We start from the raw sequence: 24,488 nt of genomic DNA on the forward strand, positions 1-24,488 counted from the left end.
GCAAAAGGTTGTTCTGATGTGATCTGTAATGGTATGTGACAGATCTTAGCACTTACACCTGATTTTAAAAAGATTGATGTTTTCACAAATCAGTCTAAAGATGTCTTTAGTCTTGTTTAGTTTATTTCAAAGATTAATTGTTATTTCTTAAGCAAGTTTATATCTGCAGCCATTTCAATATGTAGCCAATAGCCTTGAGCTGTGTTCTCACAGGCAGATAGCCACGGAGTAAGCTGATCACTGTGTCGGATTAACAAGACTGAACGATCGGCTGCAAATTAGGTGTGTCGGAGTCAGAGTGCAAGACTATCAGATTAACAGGTCTAAATACCATGGATTTAATTGGTTCCCATCATTAGTGTTGGATAAAGCTTATTATCGGATTAATGAGTGTTGGATTAACAGGACTTGACTGTGTTATATACTGACTGAGTGTGCGAGTTCAGTCTAACACCGCGTTCAGTAATATTCCAGCAATATCACAGCTTGGGACACCAGACATGGGCTTCACACATTGTAACCATGTGGGGAATGAAACCCAGGCATTTAGCATGTCCATCGAACGTTCAACCACCAGGCTACCCTACCACCCCTTATCAGACACTGGATAGTCAGTGATGTATCACTCAGATAAAGTGTTACTTATTGTAGCTCAACTCAAAGCCTACTATCACAGTAACACTCACTCACTTCTGCAGCACTCTACAGTACAATGAGGACACACAGGATTGGGTTTAATACCCACATAGTCTTATTTTGCTAACCCTTTGTAAGTCCATAGGAGTAATCTTAATGCAATATAAAAAATCTTTGAAATAGATAAGAGAGGGTTTCACCTTGTAGAGATATCACAGTTTGATAACAGTCATCCCTGTCAAAACACGGGGTGTTATAAGAAGCCAAGCTCTTTGACAACACTGGAGAATAGTTTGTGGGCTGTGTGCAGGACTTGGTAATAGACGGCAGTGAAGGGCCCAGCACAATAGCCATTGTGGGTGTTTGTTGCGTGCAGTCTGTAAAGAAAGGGACTCTCTGTTGAGGTTTACAACAAATATTTATTCAAGTGCATTATACTTGTTATATTTATTGTTAGACGGATATACGTATATGTACTTAAAAGGCTTTTGATCCATAGGCAGTCAGAGGACCTAGCAATATGTTATTTTTATGAAGGCTTTTCATGAGTGAGTGAGTGAATGAGTGAGTTGGGTTTAACGCCGCTTTTAACAGTATTCCAGTTATATCACGGCGTGTCAGCTTAATGTGGGAGGAAAGCCCGAAGTGATGCAGGTCTTAGACGTTTACCACTTCGGTGAAACCCACGAGCACGGGTATGGTGCTGACAAACCTAGAAACATAATCGGGGTGAACCGGGATTCGAACCCACAATCATAGGTTTCTGGCGTGCATAAAACGGACGCAACTCTGCACAGCGAATCGCGGCGCCTTAGACGACTGAGCCACCCGTGTCCCCCCTTTTCATGAAGGGAAGTGCCACGTACGACATGCCTCACTCCTGCATCAGTACATATGGTGATACTCCAGTCACAATACGGCTGATAGAGAGACACTTGGTTTGTGCTGTTTTTGCAAGAGGTTGGTGCTGTCAGCCAGTTTGTGTGCATCTTGCATGACTTGTTGATTGAATCTTGTTCTGATAGTATCGTGCAATCAGATTTAGCATTTTGTTTCGTGATAGGCGATAAGGTAAAGCTGGGCCCCAGGAGTTGTCAGGCTGGTTATTTCAAATCATTGTGATGGTTACTTTTTTTATTTTTAGAATAGATACGTCCTTAAAACATGAACTGATAAATGGGTAGGAGGCGACTATGCTTGTCAGAATGCGACTAACGGGATCAGGTAGTCAGGCTCGCTGACTTGGCTGATGCATGTCATTTTATCTCAATTGCATAGATCGATGCTCCTGATGTCAATCACTGGATTGTTTTGTCCAGACTCGATGATTTTCAGACCACCGTCATATAGCTGGAATATTGCTGAGTGCGACATTAAACAACAAATAAGCATGGGTGTATGCTGTATCTTCTGTTATAATGGAGTGTGTCTATTGTTTCTGCGGGTTGTGATTCTTTGAAGCGACTCAGCACGTGCAACACGCTGAGGACAAGATGGGAGCAAATATCGGTTCACCGTTTTGCATCGTCATGTCATGTCATCGTCATGTTGTATAATCAGTTAGCAGCTCCTGATACCTCAATCCTTGAAAATCCAAATCGCCCCTGAAGAGGGTGCTAACCTGTATGCATGGTCAGGTGAAAATGCGTCAATACATCAGTAAGACAGGACACCCCTATTGTACCCTCATATTGTGGTCATGGGTATATGAACATGGATATAATGGTAATACATGTTACAGACTATCAAAAGTGCTGGCTGCTCTACTATATGTTAGACTTAAAATTCATGCAAGGAATGAATTCAGACCAAAAGATTTATAGTTTCTTACACAAGTAACCACCAGGTCAGACTCAGTCTGTGTCAGCCACCATGAGCGGTGACTCAGAGAGTGTACATGCAGTTACCCTGTTGTCACTACAGCATGTTAACAGGGTAGTGAACCTCACTGGTGTTACTCCCAATCACCGGGGAATCAATACTCACACCTATAAGCAGCACTACTGTCATCTCTCCTGCATGTGTTTATTAATCTACAGCCATTGTTTAACGATCTCACTCAGCAAGTCAACTGTCATTTTTTTAAATGCACGTATGAGATGACCAGAAGGCTGACCAGTTGATGTGGTATTTGTCATGAACCTTCTCCCTTTTTTTCCTTGATTGCCAAAGTCATTCTGTAACTGATATGAATAGTGTGTATGAGTAAAACATATCAGACATGGTTTTGTGAGTAACAAACTATTGATATAATAAACAAATGTCAGTCCTTTGGAGTTTGTTATAACCATGGTTACAGTACTGTTAGGATAAAAACATTGTGTGTTTTCAGATGTGAGGATGTTATTTATAATTTAAACTTCGGAAATTCGGAACAACAAGGCACTAGCTGGATGTCTCAAATGTTAAACTTACTGCGCACTGAATACTCAATTAAAGGACAAGTATATGGTCAAAATGGCTTTAGGGCATACTTAATCACAAATGCTTGACCAAAATTAAGTTTGAAAAACGGAAATGGCGGAAAACAGAAGATAAAAAAACAACAGGCAAAATCATCTCCCAAATGAAAAATTTATACACTGCGGGGATTCCCCTTGCTGGAGGTTAAAACGGGTTCCTGGTGTTTGACGTGCTGTGCAATTTCAACGTTCATGATGATTGGGCTGATGCCCAGTTTGCCTGCTTCTGCCTCAGGTTTTGTGATGCAAAATGTCTTTTTTCTGTCTTCTCATCCTTTTCATTAACAACACTGAAGATGCCTTCAGTTGTTTACTCAAGGGATTCATCCCGGATGGGCATTTATTGTGTAGAATAGGACCAAGGGCAGCTGGTGTTTTATTTCCCAAACAGGATGTTAGTTATCAAACTCTAGTTAGTTGCCGATCTTTAATTGTTGTCTTAATTATTCACAAGATAAAGAGTCGTTTCACACAATGTATGCACTATTTTTATTTTTGTAGGATTAATAGAAACAGTACATGTATATCGGCTAAGAATCACAAGATAGATAAACATGGCAAAAGTAACAGCCAATGAAAACTGTCACTGCTGCGCTGGTAGCTTTAGGCCACGCCCCCAAATAGGTTTGTTTGGGTATAGGCGAATATGGAGCATGACGTTTCATCACTTTCACTTGGACAGTTAGATACTTTTTATGAATATTATGAATTTTTCTATCAGGAATTGACTAAATGTATCAAGGACAATCTATTTACAAAAATGTCGCATTAATTTTATTCACAAATGATGGGGAATGGGTCCAGGGTATTTATCATAATAGAATGGGGACATGATACACAGGATGATCGAGGATGTTGTTTCCATGGAATCATCTGAGTCAAAATGCTTCCACTGTACTTTTTCACTTCATGTCTGGACCCATGAAGACCCGGGATAGAATAGGTCTTCAGCAACCCATGCTTGCCATAAGAGGTGACATTGCTTGTCGCAAGAGGTGACTAACAGGATCAGTTGGTCAGTCTCGCTGACTTGGTTGATGCATGTCATCGTATCCCAATTGCGAGGACCGATGCTCATGATGTCAATCACTAGATTGTCTGGTCAAGATTTGATTATTAACAGACTGCTGGAATATTGTTGAGTGCGGCGTTAAACAACAAACAAAAAAACCTTCCATGTCTGCAACACTGTTGAGTTATCTCCCCTGCTTGAGTACTCGAGTCCATCTAAACCTGACCCATGTTCAAGTACTTGTGTGCCTATCAGAGGCCTAACAAGTAATGAACTGCATGCATTACCTCATTCCTCCCACTACAAGATGACACTTAGTGAAGCCCAACTCACTCATCAGTTGATCTGTCCCCAGGGTTCTACCCAGGGGTCCCTGCTGGTGCAGATTGACGGACACTCGCCCCCCTCTGCTGCAGACAGGCTGCACAACAGGTTTGTAGCTCAGTCATCACCATTCACAGATCTGTAGCTGGGTGGATGGACGTGGGTAGTTAACACACCCAAGTTTTTAAGGCAATAGATAAGATAAACATTTTGAGAATTGTATCCTGAAATCCTTATTATAAATCCTAATATGAATCAGCTAAAAAGATAAATGAGTATGTGAAGAGAATTTATAATCATAGCTTTGTCACATACATCCACTTCCATCGGATACTAAGTAACAGCTGTCAGTAGAGTCAGTTTGCTTGTATTTCTGTGCTATTATTAAGGGACCTTCCGTTGTATTGCCTAATCCCAGACCTATTTTAGAGCCAGTGTCACAATTAATTATTTTATGTCAAGTGTGGATTACTTAGGGTTACTGATGTTAGTTTCCTATCAAGGCTTGGATTCAGACAAACAACTGATAAGATTTGGAGTACCCTCAAGCAGCATATATGTTTTTGGTTTGTTTTTCTTTTACTTTTTGAAATGTTATGAACAGGAACACACTTATATGAGAAAAGAAAAGCCAAGCTTTAATGACATTTATTTTTCATGAGCTATCAACTTCAACTTCAGATCCGATCCAGACCTCCAGTCAGATGAGGAGCCAGAGCTACAGTCCATTCATGCAGACAGCTCCAAGTCTACTTCATCCAAAGGAGGCAACAACAACAGACCCGCCTCAGAGTGGCCTCCCCCTGCTCACCTTGATGTTCAGCTGCCAAGTGTGGTGGAGGGGGAGAGTGAGCCCAACACGGGGAGGGAGAAGGGGACAAGAGGTCAGGGGAGGTTACGGAAGGGGATCACCGATAGTGTCCGCAAGCCATTAGCAGGGTAGGTAAAAATATTGTGATATATTTTATCAGAAGTGATTGATGGTCTATATATTTACAGAGATGCCACCCATTACACTTTTGGCGTAATGATTGCGCTTTTGTGTCGGAAATTACGCTTTTTACACTTATCTTTCCAAAATTGTGACTTTTTACATTTTTTTCACAAATAATTTACATGTATAAAATATCACGGAGAGCAAATTGTTAAGCACCGATCACATGAGGCATTCTACAGGGAGCTAATTGCATGTCCACCAATATTTCTCAAGAAATCGAAACACCACATTGTCTTTCTGGAACACAGTTAATATCGTCACATGATGAATTTATGCATGTGTGTAGCTATGTCAATGTGTTTCGGCATGTATGCAGTGATTTCAACGCCATTATTTGTCTCCTCGCTAAATTAAATTAAATGCTTTTGTAGGTGGTTTATAATCTATAATCTCAAAAGTTGTTCAAAATACAACATGTTTGTTTGAAAGGTGTCCTTTTCAAGTCCTTTTTGAATGTTGATTTTTATTTATATTTGGATTGATATTCAATTTCAAGGTTTTATCATATTTAACCATTCAAATGCAAGCAGCAGCATTTCTTCTGTTTATTTTGAGCTTTATCGCCCTGTTTTTAGAATAGTGTAGCTTGTGTGTGTGGCTACATTACTGGCGTCAATGCATGTGTTCCCTAGCTTCATGTACGTAATGGCCTAACCAGCATCATGGCATGGTACTCTTTTTCACATGAAATTGCCCTTTAATACCCCAATGTGTTGAGTTGTGTTACTTAGCTGTTACAGGATCCTATGTTTGAGATTTAATCCTAGACTCATTTTTTTTTTCATGTATGGTTGCAGCAGAGCAAATTTTATGCCTTTATCTTCCATAAAAAATTGTGTCAAAGCAATAGAGCCCAGGGATCCAGAGATGAAATTTTCTTTGTAAATCCTATATTAATATTACAACTTCATGAAGATTATTTAACTATTCCCTATAGACTTCAGTTAACTTCCAACATTCATAGCATCTCTTGCCATATGTCTTGAAAGCTATTGCCTGTCTACAGCAAGAACGCTGCCCCCATGAGGAGTAGTAGACCATTCAGTGCGGTGGACGCCTACCGGTACTTCGTGACAGCCCAGCCAGCCAGTCGGCCTGAGAGCGGCTACAACACAGACTTCCAGCGAGCTCGCACAGAAGTGTGGAAGAAACGAGTGTCAGTTCCCACCACACCCACAGGTAGGAGCAGGGCAAGAGTAGGTCACACTTCAAGATAGGCCTAAACAAATAGGAAGTATTGGTCAAAAGAGGATATTGGTTACTTGCAGTGTGTAGCCAGGCTGACTGTGTGTCATCATGACCAGACTGCCTGGATTATTGCTCATGCTGTCAGCCACTGGTTTGCCTGGCCCAGATGTTTTATCGGCTGTCCTGATATAGCTGGAATATATATCTGCAGCCTAGTCTACATTCAGTCTCTCAACGTGTGCATGCTAAGTCTTGTAGAACATGTATTGAGAACTGAATTGTTTTTGAATACTAAATCATCACAGACCATTGAATTCACTACAGATAGTCAAATACTGTACAGACAATAAATTTGTCAGATATTTCTTATATATTCATTTTGTGAATTGTGAAATTTTTATAAAACCTGTTTTACCAGTCCATGGAGATTATGTTGTAACATCTTACATTGGAGTTAGGCCCCTTAAATTGAGCTGCAGGTTGGTAATCTAAGAGTTCTAATAATACTTTATCTCACAATGCTGATCTGAAGTGGTGCAAGTATTCGTGGCAATGCCGTGCTACTGAAACCACCATATATGTTGCAGCCAAACAACCACCACCCCAGAGACCAACGTCCCCTGCCCTGACGGACGACCCCCCCTCCAGCAGACTACACATCCACCGGGCCAACTACTGGATGGGAGGGGGGCGGGACCTGTACTGGGAGGAGCAGCTGAAACGCCCCAAGTCCGGCCACACCCCTGGGTGGAAGGACGGCCTCCCGGACAACATGAAGAGACGATCCAAGTCAGCCGTGGCCACAAGGACACTACGGTGGGGGGAGCTAGAGTAGGGGTAGGGGGAGCTATAGTAGGGTTGGGGGAAGCTAGAGTTGGGGTGGGGGGAGATAAAGCAGGGCTGACAGGGATTTGTGGTGAAAGTCTAAAATGTGATGTCTGAGGGTTCGAGGCCTATAAGGCAGGTTATCAATCTACATAAAATTGTAATTTGATATTTAGGTATGATCAATTTATACAAGATTGTTGACAATAATCCTTTGAACTTTATTGATACTTTTCTTCTAATCTGTGTAAATTGTTTTCAGTTATAACCAAACAGATGACAGTTGTAATCTGTAGGCAAAGGTCAAGAACTACTTGTGGGTGTTAAAGATGAGGTTATTTTTGCTCTCAATCATAGCAGCGTTGTTTACACATGTCCAAGATGCTAGTTCCACAGTTCATGTACATGTATCATGTGGTGACAGTGATTGATGTCAATATCTTGTACATTTCAGGAGATCAAAGGCTCCCAATGTTGTCACACCCTCCTCTATAGCCTACGAGGCCATGCTGGCAGGTACGTTTCACGGAGATGTCAGCTCATTTGTATATATTAATATATTATCCATGTATATTTCACTAATTGTAAATGATATGAGATAAACTTGTAATCGACATAGTTATGTGTTGTATATTTCAAATGTATGTCAAATCTTTCATCAACAGGTCATTATGTGATGTTCTATTACCTCTAAGGTATTTCAAGGTCAATTCCGCTGCTGCTGATTATTGTAGAACATTTAGTGAAAATATGCTTCATCATATGCAAGTGTCCATCAATTGGTTGAAGGCTTGGAACAAGTAGGGAGCTCACTGTCACTTTCAACGATCAAACATGGGATCCTCGTGGGCTAACCTATACCTATCATGCGAACTATTTCATGTTGATTAAATGATAATTGATTTTAAACTTGTAAAATATTTTAAAGGTTTAAAGGTTGTAAAGTATCATCTCTTGCTATGTAAAGTAATAATCCATGTACTGATGTGCATACAGTTGTATGGGAGGTACACATTTTACAGGGTAAGGTATCAAGGGGAGATAATTTGGATCACCTTGATAAGGGATTTTAAGGAAGTTACACTTCCAAAAACAGCACTAAATATGAGCAGATAAAGGTCATTAGATACATATGTTATGTTGAAATGTTAATTCATTTTTTTCATCAATCCACTTTTAACATATGATAACTTTCACATTGCTGGCTTCTTACTGTAACAGATTGTGTTCTGTAGGAGAACAGATGTGTGGAATAACCTTCTAACTTCTAGATCAGACTGATGCTATGGTAACAAACTGATTCTTCAGTAAGGTTTGAATAGCAGTTTTGCTTGTATGTAATAGAAGGTAGTGGTAGGCTATACAATTCCTTCAGTATACAGTGACGTGGGTTCTGGAATATGTTACAGTGTGTTAGAACATTGAACGCTGCACGTTAATCCTTGAAATAGTGAGTGGATTTTGTTCAGAATCAGTCAGAAATATTCCTGCAATAGTTCTTCGTCTTGTAAACCAGTGATGCAGGATCCAATAAAACCAGTGACTGAAACCATGAGCAACATAACCTATTGTAGGGGCAATGTGACACGCAGTCAGCTGAATCACAGAGCCGGACCATTCGATCCCTGATTTATGATTCCCTTGTTATAGTGTGAGAAATCGTGATAAACACTGGCCGTCCAAAAACATATGATTTCCCAAAACATTTAATCAGACGATGTTATTTTTATTATTGTTGTTTTGTTATTATTATTATTATCTGCTGCAGGCTATTCTAACCCAGACCTACCCCAGCTACCCAACCTATCAGACTACAGACCGCTGTCCCAGCAGCTTGGGTTGCCACGGCGACTAGGATCCCCACCCCCAGGAGTCGATGACTTCTACGCTGAACCTACCCAAGATACAGTTTATAGGTAGAGCTAGCCACACCCAGGGCCATCAGCATGCTGCCTTCTCCACCTGCCTTGTAACTCCTGAAACCAATGTCACCTTCACACCTGCATGTACATTTCTCATGACACTGACCAGACTAGAAGCTTCGTTGTCAGTAGTGCCAGTTGTCTGATGATCAGCAGTGTAGTGTTGTATCTGACAATACTGACATAGGTTTATTATGTCAAATCTGCTGATCATCTGTATGCTTACACCAAAGAATGATATTTGTTATTTTTGTTCATGCTGTAGTTTGAAATGACATCCACACCTCAATTATGAAAGTGGTCAGAAACTTTCGACAGAAATGAATACTATTTTGCACTGAGCTTTGTACACATTAAACTTACCCTTATGCGAGGATAATACTACTTTCCCACTCTTTACAGAACATATGTTCCTTGCATATGACCCTTTGTTTAAAACAGACCCACTCTGAAGTGTCAGGAATAGACACAGCATTGTTTCCGACTGAACTCCTCAAGTTAGTGGAATTTGATACTCGGACTATCCATTTCTGTCTGACAGTATTTAACCTAAGAGATTAGTTTCACAATTGTGGTGTGCCATCACATTTCATGCCATCTAGAGTCTTACTTGAGTTATACACCTCGGAATATTCTTTTCTTGATATTACCTATTGCCATTACTTAAATCATATGATACCAATGACTTGATGACAGCTAAAATTAGTGTTGACCTGCTCATGTAGATATCATGTAACTTATAGGTGTCACCTGATGTACATATCATATCAGTTGCATGTAGAGCAATAGGTGTCAGCATGCATGTAGAGCAATAGCTGTAAGCATGCATGTCTATAACTGTCAGCATGCATGTCTATAGCTGTCAGCATGCATGTCTATAGCTGTCAGCATGCATGTCTATAGCTGTCAGCCTGCATGTCTATAACTGTCAGCATGCATGTCTATAGCTGTCAGCATGCATGTCTATAGCTGTCAGCCTGCATGTCTATAACTGTCAGCCTGCATGTCTATAGCTGTCAGCATGCATGTCTATAACTGTCAGCATGCATGTCTATAGCTGTCAGCATGCATGTCTATAGCTGTCAGCATGCATGTCTATAGCTGTCAGCATGCATGTCTATAACTGTCAGCATGCATGTCTATAGCTGTCAGCATGCATGTCTATAGCTGTCAGCATGCATGTCTATAGCTGTCAGCATGCATGTCTATAGCTGTCAGCATGCATGTCTATAGCTGTCAGCATGCATGTCTATAACTGTCAGCATGCATGTCTATAGCTGTCAGCATGCATGTCTATAGCTGTCAGCATGCATGTCTATAGCTGTCAGCATGCATGTCTATAACTGTCAGCATGCATGTCTATAGCTGTCAGCATGCATGGAAATAACTGTCAGCATGCATGTCTATTGTATCATCAGTATCAGGCCTTCCACAATATGAGAGTTTCTTCATTGGTTGTATTCCTGGTAGAGTATCCAGGGCACTGCTACCTGCCCGGTTAAAGTAATTACCGGTAACATCACTCGGGCACTGCCAGCTACCCAGCTAAGTTTTGTCTATTTAGAAATTGACAAGTCATTGACTGTATCAATATCAACATGATGGAAATCACATACCTTAGAAACTCAGTTCTCAAGGGACACTTTTTAGAAACTAGTTATAGTTTATCCGATGTGTATAGTTTAACTATTAATAAATTAAATAATATAGTAACTGTTTTTTGTAAATATTCCCACTTCCAAGAGATATATTAATGTGCATAGTTGTTTTGTTTTGCTCTGTAAGATTCAATGTGTAATTTAATCAATCAATCTGTGATATATATTTTAATTGAAATAAACCATACATTCGTTAAATGTATTTATGAAGTTCTTTTCCACAGCTATAACAGTAAAACTTTGATTTTTGTACTGAGGGCATTATGCATGTGTACAAACTGAATACTCAACTGTGATTAATCAGAATCCTGGACAAATGACTGCATGTGTAACTGACAAGACAAGATAAGATTTATTTTGGGGGGAGAAAAAATAGAGCATGAGATAAGGTATAAAATATATTGTCAGTCTTGAATAAGACACTAACAGTGTTTAAACAGACTTTATTGTTTGATTTAAATTTGCAGAAATCTTGTTTTAATTATTTGTTAAAACTTTTATGTCAATAATATATTAATCTGTCCACATTTAAAAAAAATAGTTTTTCTCTTTTCTTATTTGATCAAGAACTGTGATAAAAGGAAGGAAGGATTTAATTGTGCCTTGTGTGAAATGAAATATCTAGTGAAGGTTTCTGTAGTTATTTGAATGTCAACATGCATGTACCAATCTATGAAAAAAATCAGAGTTTTAATGTTGTGTGTGTGTGTGTGTGTGTGTGTGTGGTTTGTCAGTAGTGAGAGTACTGCATGTGTTTGTACACTCAATGGTAAACTTACAGGTAATTCTACAGTTTGATGCATGCCTCTCTCATTCCCTGCATGGAGTGGTGTGTACAATGTTGTTTGCTTCACCGATAGCTTTCCCCCAACTGCGCCACGTTTGACCTTGCATGCAAATGTCCTTGACTTCATCTGACCTTTTGACCTTCGGTGACCCCTGGTGTATCTAGCTCCACCATGACTCTAACTTGGAGGTGGTGGCACCAGAAACTGGCCAATCAGGCTTCCAATCATACACAGCTGCTGACTGCTTCGATGTTGACATATAATCGGCAGACCCTTGAGAGCCTGAGACTCTGCTAACCTATCTGCGCTGACTGAGTGGGTGCACTTATTAATCAAGTATAATCAGGTGTGTATCACGTCACACAGCAGCTTGAACATGGACCAATGGTTTGTACACAAATATGAAATATGGAATTCGGAATTTCCAAAATGAACGATATTTGCAGAAATTCTGCTTATATCACCAATTTGAATTTATTTTAACTAACCTTATCTTAATCTTTCATTCCTTGTTTTCTTATGAGTGAAATTGAAATATCTCCTGTGTTGTCAACAGTGGAAACTTGGTGACTCATTATATTCTGATTTGCTGAAGGGAACCACCCCCCTATAGGACAGCTGCTGTGTCCTCCTTGATTGAAAAGCACTGATGATATGTGATAGGGTAGGGACTGACTGTTTGATATTCTCGGGGGGAGGGGGAGTGGAGGGGGGCCTGGGATTTTATCGAAAAAATCAAATTGTACCAGAAGATTCTTGAAACCAATAATAATACTTCAGAGACTGGTGCACCTCTCCATTTTATATCCTTTGTTATGATCAGTCTCAGGTTGTAATGTTCTACCTGTACTTTCTTGAAATATCCGGTTGGCAAATTTTAATATGTCAAATTTGTACTTTTTTAAATCGGACATTTTGCGCAGATCGGTTTCCTGATCCCTGCTTCAGACTGTCATAAAAAAAGAGCTTGTCTGCCACAAAATTACATTGCTGCAAGGTGGGTTTGTTTTTAAATATTAAGACTAGGTTCAATTAATAATATATTTGGTTTTGCAGCTTTAGCTGAAAAAAATATCTAATCTCCAAACAAAATCCCAGCCCCCACCCAACCCCAACCCCAACCCCACCCCAAATATCAAATGATCGGTCACTTCCATGTACACTGGGACTGCAGCTTTATTGTTCCAGTTTACTATACTGTGTGAATGTAATTGTCAGGGAGAAATGTATCCAGGTAGCAAAGTTTGTCTTGTTACTGTTCCAGTCTAGAGAAAGATGTTGCATGGAGAGTGCCTCTTCTTGACTTTGACCTGACCTGTTTCTCCTTGCAGTGGTCAGCCATGTTGTCTCCAGTGCATCTATGAGCAGTTCATGCAGGAGTACAAGACGGAGGTGGAGTACGACAGCGACAGATAGGGAGGGGAATACAGCATCACTAAATTGATGTTCACCATGCTTCTCAAACTATGTCTGTTCAGCGGAATTAACATGCCAATCTTGAGAGAGGTCACCAAAATGGGAGATATGAACTTTCCCTAATAAAACATTAGACCCCTAGGGACCATCTCAACACTTCACAGTCGACGACTAGATTAAGAATATTAAAAGGATACATGACCTCCCACCCACAGTATTAAAGACATATGTCCAGTGGTAGACTGTGAACTTTTGTGACGATCCCTTACTCATCCCCCACATTCATAACATAAATAATTGATCTGTTGCAAAAAGTGAGTGAGTAATAAAAGCAATACTTTGATCAGCAAAAGCAAAAGCTTTACCCACCAGACTTAGGATTCTTGCTTGTGGTTTAACAAATTGTTCTGTTCAGGGACCAGTTCAAAAGTTTGATGTCGGTTAAAAAACTTAATTCCTTAAGTTTTGAGACATACCCCCTTACTTAAAACTTAATTCTGAAGATGTTGAATTTCCAAGTTTAGTGACCTCTTTTATCACGCATTTTCAAGGTTTTCCCTGTTTTTTTCCGGAACGTTTATCGAATGAAGTTTATTTACTAGGTGTTGACAATCATTTGTAGGGTTTTGATAGATCAAATGTGTTATCATATATTACGCACTGCACTAGCTGGACTAGATGATGAAACACTACCTTGTGGAAAGGCTGGATGTATTTAATGACAGCTCCTATCATAATATGAATGAAAATAGGATTGGTTCAGTTGAATTACTGTAAAATCATTGAGAAATCAGGTAAGTTGATTTTATTGGATGGACTGCATGCAGGGCCATTAACCCCCCACTCCTAAACTAAAGGAATTCAGATTTTTATCCAACATTGAACTTTTGAACTGGTCCCTAATCACGGAACTACATAAACGTGAGGGTATATGGATGGTCGAGTCTTTGACTTGGAACATTGTCTATGCAGGTCCAAATGGTGCATTGTGTGTTTGTTTGCCTAACTTCATGTCCTCAGTTCCTTGTTTCATGGTCATCTGTGATCCAGCATATGTTTGCACTCAAACACTGGGAAATAGGTGAACCTCGAATGAACACCAAAGTCGGCCATTTTGAATTTGTAACTTTTCCTTTCAAGTTTTTATTTTAGTGCTACTATATCTTTTATGAAATCTAAGATTGTTTGTGTATAAATATACTACTCCACTTTTGATAGGGATATTTTTATCTTATGATACACAGACCTGACCCTCATTTGTCAAGTGTACATTTAGATAGAATGACATCTGATTATTGAGGACATGTGTTTGTGAAATAGTATGGGTATGTGGTATCTTAATCATTGGGGTGTGGGAGCATCAGGTAACTGCCCCCGGGAAATATGCACCCTGGAAAAGTGCCCCCCAAGAATACTAAAACAAAGGACAAGTGTCAGAAGAAACACTCTTTCAAGTATACAATTTTATGTTAACTCTTTCAAACAACATCTATGCGAGGCAAAGGAGTTAACTGACTGTAAAAGTTCATTTTTCACCAACTGAAGAACTAGGCTGGAATTTCTGGCTCGACCGTAGCGCCACCATGTGGCTATTACAAGTTATGTCCCTTCTGTATCACCGATAGTGACCAATCAGATTCCACCTCTCATATCACTTGCATTTGCTTCTAACAAAATGGAGCCCCCCAGTCAAGACAATCTGATCGAGAATCAAAATCTATGTTGTTTTAAAACGGGTTTTACTTCATGAAGTGCGTCAAATCATGTGAGCACCTTGATTAAAAACATGAAAAGATTTGGAAAATATCTGTTTGACGAGTTGGCGGAACATATGTTTTACATTTGACCAGAATCTGTGTGGCAATTTACGAACTGGATGTTGATTTCGTTATGTGATTTTGAATAGACTGTACACAGACTCAGTCCAGCCAAAATATAACTCCATGATTCCCGCCTAGTTCGGCAAGGGTAGAAACTGGACTTTCATGGTGAGTTACCTCCCTTGTCTTGGGAATATGTCAAACAATGAAGTTGCCAACATTTTTTTCAAACTCCTACCTGAGAATATACATGTATGTTTAGAAATGTTGAGTGTTACCAGTCCCTTTTAAGTAGATTTTGGAGTAGCAGTGTATACAAGTGCATACGGAATATGATGAGCTTCTCATTGGTGGTGGTTCGAGTATATAATACTTTGTAGATGTTTTGGTTGGTTTGTTTGTTTATAAAGCCACCCTCAGCAGCATTCCAGCTATATGACGGCGGTCTGTACATAATCAAGTCTGGCCCTGGCAATCCAGTGATTGACATCATAAGCATCAATCCATGCTGAAATACGATGACATGCATCAACCAAGTTAGCAAGCCTGACCATCCGATCCTGTTAGTCGCCTCTTATGACAAGTATTCACCTGTTGCAGCAAGCATATGTTACTGAAGACCTATTCTAACCCAGATTGTCAATGGTTCATTGTATATGTATTATCAGTTATCAAAGTGTAATATCAGTTATAAAAATGTGAGTGGAATCAAGTGTTTCAAACTACAGGACTGAAGCTTTGCAATTTACATCTTGTATGTATGGTAACAGCAAAAAAAATTGATGCTTGTCCTGTGGTATATTATCGGGGGGTCAGTTTGTTGGGGAGGCGGTGTGGTAGGTGGGGGTGGCAGCAGTTGCCCCTGAATCAGGTGTGTGAAATTATTAAGTATCTTGTTTCCATTGCTTTGCGATAAATCACGTCTGATGTTAATGTTCGCATTCTTGTATAATGTATTATGTATATTTGATGCAGCAATGTAGATGAATGATTTACTGAATACAGTCGAAACTGTTAATTACTGTATAAAGATGTGATCCACTTTCAAACATGTTTTTGTCTGTGCGTGGGTGTATCTCTACATGGGATGCATTCATTTACATTACAAATAGAACTTACAAAGACACATGAATGTACATAGACATATGGCCATAACACCAGGGACATGAAGGAGACACATGGACATGGAGGAGACACGGGGACATGGAGATGACACATGGACATAGCACCAGAGACATGGAGGAGACACAGGGACATAGCACCAGAGACATAGAGGCGACACACGGACATGGAGGAGGCACGGGGACATGGAGATGACACATGGACATAGCACCAGAGACATGGAGGAGACACAGGGACATAGCACCAGAGACAGAGGAGACACACGGACATGGAGGAGGCAAGGGGACATGGAGATGACACATGGACATAGCACCAGAGACATAGAGGATACACACGGACATGGAGGAGACACAGGGACATGGAGGAGACACAGAGACATAACACAGGGACATAGATGAGACACACAGACATGGATTAGACTCAGGGACATGGATGAGACACATGGACATAACACATGGGACATGGAGGAGACACAGAGACATAACACATGGGACATGGATGAGACACACGGACATGGAGAAGACACAGGGACATGGAGGAGACACAGAGACATAACACATGGGACATGGAGGAGACACAGGGACATAACACCAGGGACATGGAGGAGACACACAGACATGGAGGGGACACAGGGACATGGAGGAGACACAGAGACATAACACATGGGACATGGAGGAGACACACGGACATGGAGGAGACACAGGGACATGGAGGAGACACTAGGACATGGAGGGGACACAGGGACATGGAGGAGACACAGAGACATAACACATGGGACATGGAGGAGACACAGGGACATGGAGGAGACACACGGACATGGAGGAGACACACGGACATGGAGGAGACACAGGGGCATAACACCAGGGACATGGAGGCGACACAGGGACATGGAGGAGACACAGGGACATGGAGGAGACACAGAGATATAATATAACACAGGGACATGGAGGAGACACACGGACATGGAGGAGACCAGAGACATAACACAGGGACATGGAAGAGACACACGGACATGGATTAGACTCAGAAACATGGTGGAGACACCAGGGACATGGAGGCGACACACGGACATGGAGGAGACACAGGGACATGGAGGCAACACACGGACATGACACATTCATTTACATTACAAATAGAACATACAAAGACACATGAACGTACATAGACATATGGCCATAACACCAGGGACATGAAGGAGACACATGGACATGGAGGACACATGGACATAACACCAGGGACATGGAGGAGACACAGGGACATGGAGGAGACACATGGACATAACACCAGGGACACGGAGGAGACACTGGGACATAACACCAGGGACATGGAGGAGACAGGGACATAACACCAGGGACATGGAAGTGACACAGGGACATAACACCAGGGACATGGAGGAGACACACGGACATGAAGGGGACACAGGGACATGGAGGAGACACACGGACATGGAGGAGACACAGAGACATAACACATGGGACATGGAGGAGACACAGGGACATGGAGGAGACACAGGGACATGGAGGAGACACAGAGACATAACACATGGGACATGGAGGAGACACACGGACATGGAGGAGACACACGGACATGGAGGAGACACAGAGACATAACACATGGGACATGGAGGAGACACACGGACATGGAGGGGACATAACACAGGGACATGGAGGAGACACACGGACATGGAGGAGACACAGGGATATAACACCAGGGACATGGAGGAGACACGCGGACATGGAGACCAAGGGTCATAACACCAGAGACATGGACACACAGACATGGGTGAGACACAGGGACATGGATGAGACACAGGGACATAACAGGGATGTGGAGGAGATAAAGTTTTTGAAGGTGACATGGTCATGGAGGAGACACGGACACTGAGGAGACACACGGACACGGAGGAGACAGGGACATCGAGGAGTCAGACAAGGGGGAGACTGGGACATGGAAAAGACACGGGGACATGGAGGAGACGCGGGGACATAACACCAGAGACATGGAGGAGACACAGGGACATGGAGGAGACACAGGGATGTGGAGGAGATAAAGTTTTGAAGGTGACATGGTCATGGAGGAGACACGAACACTGAGGAGACACACCGACACGGGGGAGACTGGGACATGGAAGAGGCATGGGGACATGGAGGAGACACGGGGACATAACACCAGAGACATGGAGGAGACACAGGGACATGGATGAGACACACGGACACGGAGGAGATATGGATATAACACCAGGGACACGGAGGAGACACAAGGACATGGAGGAGACACAGGGACATGAATGAGACACACGGACACGGAGGAGACACACGGACATGGCGGAGACTAGGGGGGGGGGGACGTGGAGGATACAGGGGAGACACAGGGACATAACACCAGGGACATGGAGGAGACACAGGGGAATAACACCCGAGACACAGGGACACAAAGGAGACACATTGAAATGGAGGAGACACGGGGACATGGGGGAGACAGGGGGACATGGACGAGACACAGCGAAAAAGGGGAGACACATGGACATAGAGGAGACACAGGGACAAGGGGGTACACGGGGAGATGGAGGGGACAGGGACATGGAGGAGACAGGGGGACATGGACGAGACACAGGGACAAGGGGAGACACATTGCATAGAGGAGACACGGGGAAATAAAGGAGACACAGGGACATTGTGGAGAAACATGGACAGGGGGACATGGACGAGACACAGGGACATAGAGGAGACACAGGGACATAGAGGAGACACAGGGACATGGGGGAGACAGGGGGACATGGACGAGACACAGGGACAAGGGGAGACACGGGGACATAGAGGAGACACAGGGACATGGCGGAGACACAAGGACACAACACTAGAGACATGGAGAAGACACAAGGCCATAACATGTGGCGCTCAGTTGTCCATGTACAGAATTAGGTCCCTTTGCTGTATCCAAGATTCGCCCTGATAATGATCTTTGACCTGGCAGCACCATATATGTGCTGATGGGTTTTGCTAGTGTGGTAAACATAAATGCCAAAAGTACTGACTGCAGCTAAACCAAATCCACAAAGTCTCTGTGTATAATCATTAGCAGAATCACCTGTTTTAGAAAACAAATACAGAAAACATGACTCCAAATAAGAGCAAAACTAAGTTTATTGAGTAAATGATACTTATGGAAACATTAATAAAATAGTTTTAACAAAAGACAATCCTAAATTATTGATTGCATCAATATAAGCATTAATTATCTAAATTCTTAGGAAATATTCGCTATATTTGTTTATTTACCAGATTAAAAAATTGGGACAGTTACATGTTTCTTTCATTTCAAGATTTGCATATGGTATATTTTCCTTAAATTCAATAAATGACATTTTAAGCATAATTATTGACATTTGTTTACATGAAGTTTGTTTGAACAACAGTTACGTTAGGATTAGGGTGACTTGGGCCACTTTCTGCCCTTTTACAGCTAGAATATACAAAATTAATTTCCTGCCGTAGTCCTGTAGCTATGTCACAACAGGACCCATGACCTTGTGATTTATAGCGTAAGCGTCGGTCATATTAAAACAATGAATTAAAACCTCAAGCCAGGTTATTTCCCCAAGGGCCTGGGAAAAAAACGGAACCTATTCTGATTTGGAATACCCACAACCAAGGAGGAACATTTATTCAAATAAATTACACTATTGTTAGTAATCGTTTAGAACACTTCTTTTTTTACAGTTGTAACATCTATATATTTAGGACATATCACTGAGTTGTTGAAACATCTATTTATAGCACTAATACCATTGTAAATATTACCTTTTATAAAATCCATTTAAAGCACTAACACCATCGTAGTTATAACCTTTATAACGTCTATTTATAGCATTTACACAATCGTAAGTATTACCTTTCATAAAATATATTTAAAGCACTAACACCATCGTAATTATTACCTGTATAACGTCTACTTATAGCACTAACACAATCGTAAGTATTACCTTTTATAAAATATATTTATAGCCTTAACACAATCGTAATTATTATCTTTTATAAAATACATTTATAGCACTAACACCATCGTAATTATTACCTTTTCTTAAATTTTGATATTGCTGGAATATTGCTAAAAGCGGCGTAAAAAAATACTCACCCAATCGTAATTATTACCTTTTATTAAATCTATTTACAGCACTAACACCACCGTAAACATTACCGTTTATTACATCTATTTATAGCACTAACACCATCATAATTATTACCTTTTATAACACCTATTTAGAGCACTAACACCATTGTAATTATTACCTTTATAACATCTATTTATAGCACTAACACATCGTAGTTATTATATTTTTAAACATATATTTATAGCTGTAACACCTTCGTAAATATTACCTTGTTTGACATCTATTTACAGCACTAACACTATCATAAATGTAACCTTTTATGACATTTAGTTTTTAGCCCCGCACTAGGCCATGTTGCAGCTTTATAACCGCAGCCTGTATATAATCGAGTATGGACCAGACAAACCAGTGATTGATATTTTGAGCAACGATTTACATCGCCGGGGCGCGATGACACACAATCATTGTAATCGCTTCGTATGACAAGCATAGATTGCGAGGGACCTATTCTATTATTTATATGAATAGCGAATAGTACCATCGCATCGCACAACGTCTACTCATATGACCAGCAACATCTTGAAGTTTACCATTTATAACATCTATTATATATGACTAGGTTAACTGTGAAACCTATCATCAATACGATCTATAAATATAACAAGCATCGCCACGAAACTTCGAAAACACTCATTTATATGAATAACAGTATCGTAAATTTATCATGTAAAGGATCGCAACAGACTAGATGTTATCATTTAAGGCATCTGTAAAATTAATGCGTTAAGCATATCATATGTGGCTTTTATTACTATAACCAGCACTATCGTGAAGTGTCTCATGTATTACTAGTTAGTAAGTTATTCAATTATTTTGTTATTATAAACTATAGCTAGCTTTGTGGGGTTTATATCAATGAAAACCGTATTATATATTTTTTATTCATTCCACTTAAAATCCTGACCTTATCGCAAACTCTGACCCCATATGCCGCGGTCAAAACCATTTCTGTAAATACATGTAAATAGCAAATACATTTCTACAGACACCACTGCCGTGTAGCTTGCTCACTTTTTTTATTTGATTTTACTTTACTTTACTTTTTTAATTTAATTTAATTATATTTAATTATATCTAATTAATTTTATTTTATTGACTTGACTTTACTTTATTAATTTAATTTAATTTAATTTAATTATATTTTATTAATTTATTTTATTTCATTCATTCATTCATTCATTCATTCATAGGTCAAGTGGTGACTCGGCAAGTCTCTGGATGCTTTAATTTAATTTAATTTAATTTAATTTAATTATATTTTATTAATTTCATTTTATTTCATTCATTCATTCATTCATTCATTTATTTATAGGTCAAGTGGTGACTCGGCAAGTCTCTGGATGCGCCGTCGGTTGGTTGTGGAGCTCGGGACATCGGTCGTCTTCTTGGTGGGGGAGTTGCCTTGCTTTCTCCGCCACACACGACGTCTGCCGCGGCTCACATCACCCGGGGTTGCTGCCGTTGAGGCGGCTTCTCCTGTCTTATGTGTCTCCACCTGGTGGACAATCTCGCACTTCTTCACCCCGCCCGGAAGGAATGGTGTTGCTGTCTCCACGCGGCGGTGCTTGTCGCCGACCAAGGTGTCCAGATTGCTTCGCTTCCGTTTGCGGGAAAGGTCAAGTGGCTGGTCACTATGGATATCTTTGTGAGAATGAACCTAGAGATAGAAAAATAATGGACTTTTGCTCATTTCCTATCGTGATCAGGCGAGGTGGGTCTATTTTCTTGTGTTTAGTGACAACCCTGCCCTAAAGTTTGAAACAATTAAAATCATTTAAGAATACAGTTTGATTCAATGTACGTTTTTCAACATGTTTTTATTACAGATTTTGTTGAAATTGCAACCCTGACAACATTGTGTAATATTATTAATACCTTCTGCCGCAACACAAAACGATAATTAATCTGGTCTCATTAAGATAAATCCCGAACTCGACCCTCCTGCAACCGCACTATGATATCAATCTTTACATTACGAACGGAGACCTTAAAATTAACACCTTGGTGTCATTATTGATTGTTGATCGTTGTTAACGCCACACTCGGCAATATTCCAGCTATGTGACGGTGGAATGTAAATATATCAAGTCTGGACCAGACAACACAGTGATTGACATCATGAGCATCGTCTATGCAATAGGAATACAAGGACATGTACCAGGCAAGTCAGCGAGTCGCCTCTTACGACTTCATGGGTTGCTAAAGGCCAATTCTAACCCGGATCTTCACGGGTCCATTGGTGTCATTAAAGGTATGCATATACATTGTATGTCGTTCTACAACGTCGCATGTAGATCGTTTGAATAGCTTTGGTCTACGAGAACCTGTACAGTCCAGGGACGGATGATGAGCGCAATAAATGTTTATCATGTCTTACCTTCCTGGATCGAGCGCCAAGTTGTCCAGAATCCGTAGCAGCACCTTTTGTGTCTCGTGTAGCAGAACGCTCTGAGAGAGGTTGTAGACTCAGTCTGGAGAACGGCAACCTGAGCATCAACACCTGTTTGTCGACGCGGGCCTTGGACCTCCTGGATGTACGTCTGCGCTTCTTGGTGTGCTCCTGGAACGGACGGTGTGGGCAAACCTCTTTGTCATTTGTTATCAAAACGTGTGTGTGTGTGTGTGTGTGTGTGTGTGTGTGTGTGTGTGTGTGTGTGTGTGTGTGTGTGTGTGTGTGAGTGATTGTATGTGTGTGTGTGTGAACCAGTTAAGACACAAGTGCACTTAAAATCGTGCTTCTAAAGATAAAACAAGGGGATAACTAAGATATACTGGATAAATAAAAAAGCTGGATCTAGGATGAGAGAAGGTTAAGATTTGCAGAGTCTGCAATCCCTAGTAATATCATAACGTGGTCCTACCTGTGGAAGACTTAAAGCGTGACGCTGGGCGTCGTGGCGTAGGTGGAGACGCGAGGCGGTGACGACATCATCCAGATAAAGCTAAGTGCACATGAAGCAATATATGAACGAGTCTGTTTACATGTCAAAGACACAATGAAGAAGAAGAAGTTGTGTGTAATTTGATGGAAATAAAACAAAAATATAATTTAAACTGATGTCCAGATCTATCGTATTGTCGTTCACTTGCAACCAAGCGAAAATCATATCCGGTCAATTAAAATCAGATGAAGACTAAAGCTGCATTAAAAATTATATCCAGTACAAATATAGAGAGCGGCTCAACCAATAGGAAATGCCCTTTTAACATATCAACGAAAAATATTTGGCCCAAAAATCGTAAAACAAAACAAAACAAAACAAACAAAACTTAAAAGATTTTATCAAATCTCAAAATTGTATTCCTTTAGTCATGTTTAAATTTTACATGGGTTCGTCATTCCAAATGCAGGGTTAGAAATTGGCACTGGTCTTATAGTCGTTGCCAAAGTACCCAATAGTTAAGGTGTCATAAGGACTAGTAGAATTTTGCCATTATCAAGGGTTTTGCTATATGTTATCATTATAAGGACTACTTGGCTGTTAGTTTCTATCGCTGAGATGGAAACGGGAAATTGTTTCGTGAATGTTTCCATGATTACAATTTGAACAGTTCGGAGAACATCCTCATCAATAATTGACGTGTACGCACAAAGTCCACGGTGCCCTTAGCAAAGCCGCGAACATGTGATATAAGGAAATTATTGAAAGGCAACGATTAAGAGCTACCTCCCTTTACCTCTTCCCCAACTTACATAGGCACCGTGAAGAAACCCTCTTGTGGAGGAAAGATTGTTCTTAAAATAGGACAAAGTATAGGTTGGTTTGAAGATGTGTGCCTTACATGAATTAAACGGGGTTGATTAGATGAACAGTGAACAGTACACAAGTCACTGCATAGTACCGTAACTGCTTTAAACGTGCACAGAACTTTGTCTTCTGTCATGATATGGATCACAAATACATCGCATTTATACTCGGGAAACGATTTGCGTTAATCTATACTATCAGGCCTGAGTGAAGGTAGACCTGACTTGGCATATCCAACTTATCTGTAGCTTATTATGGATTTGTGTGTAGATTTCCAACAGTCTCGGACTAACGGACAAGTGTCCATATCTATAGAATGATGCATATACGCTTGAAACATTGTAACCTACCCGATCTTAATTCAATGGTCGTCTCCTACGACAAACATCATGTCCTGG

General features: G+C 40.7%; 2 protein-coding genes across 2 annotated transcripts in view; one reads left to right on the top strand and one right to left on the bottom strand.

Annotated features, from left to right (window-relative positions):
- Positions 1 to 14,237, top strand: part of LOC139479020 (uncharacterized) — a 79,678-nt gene extending 65,441 nt beyond the window's left edge. The window contains exons 25-31 of the mRNA XM_071261752.1: positions 4,466 to 4,542; positions 5,116 to 5,373; positions 6,438 to 6,610; positions 7,207 to 7,435; positions 7,899 to 7,960; positions 9,213 to 9,360; positions 13,144 to 14,237. Coding sequence (XP_071117853.1) covers positions 4,466 to 4,542; positions 5,116 to 5,373; positions 6,438 to 6,610; positions 7,207 to 7,435; positions 7,899 to 7,960; positions 9,213 to 9,360; positions 13,144 to 13,228 — 1,032 coding nt within the window. The 3' untranslated portion in view covers positions 13,229 to 14,237. The remainder of the gene's footprint in view (positions 1 to 4,465; positions 4,543 to 5,115; positions 5,374 to 6,437; positions 6,611 to 7,206; positions 7,436 to 7,898; positions 7,961 to 9,212; positions 9,361 to 13,143) is intronic.
- Positions 14,238 to 21,647: 7,410 nt separating this feature from the next.
- On the bottom strand, positions 21,648 to 24,226 carry LOC139479674 (uncharacterized). The gene is made up of 4 exons (XM_071262519.1): positions 24,125 to 24,226; positions 23,203 to 23,283; positions 22,719 to 22,901; positions 21,648 to 21,998 (listed from the first exon to the last, which is right to left on the bottom strand). Exons 1-4 carry the CDS (start codon positions 24,224 to 24,226, stop codon positions 21,648 to 21,650), a joined length of 717 nt encoding a protein of 238 aa, XP_071118620.1.
- Between the last annotated feature and the right edge of the window lie 262 nt (positions 24,227 to 24,488).

The sequence above is a fragment of the Haliotis cracherodii genome, unplaced genomic scaffold (assembly GCF_022045235.1).
Source record: "Haliotis cracherodii isolate W230 unplaced genomic scaffold, xgHalCrac1.p SCAF_4, whole genome shotgun sequence".
NCBI lineage: Eukaryota > Metazoa > Mollusca > Gastropoda > Lepetellida > Haliotidae > Haliotis > Haliotis cracherodii.

Coding starts and splice junctions, on each gene's coding strand:
- LOC139479674 (XM_071262519.1), bottom strand. CDS start 24,226: ATGACAGAAGACAAAGTTCTGTGCACGTTTAAAGCAGTTACGGTACTA. Junction 22,902..23,202: donor ACGCTTTAAGTCTTCCACAG/GTAGGACCACGT, acceptor CGTCCGTTCCAG/GAGCACACCAAGAAGCGCAG. Junction 21,999..22,718: donor TTGGCGCTCGATCCAGGAAG/GTAAGACATGAT, acceptor TTCTATCTCTAG/GTTCATTCTCACAAAGATAT.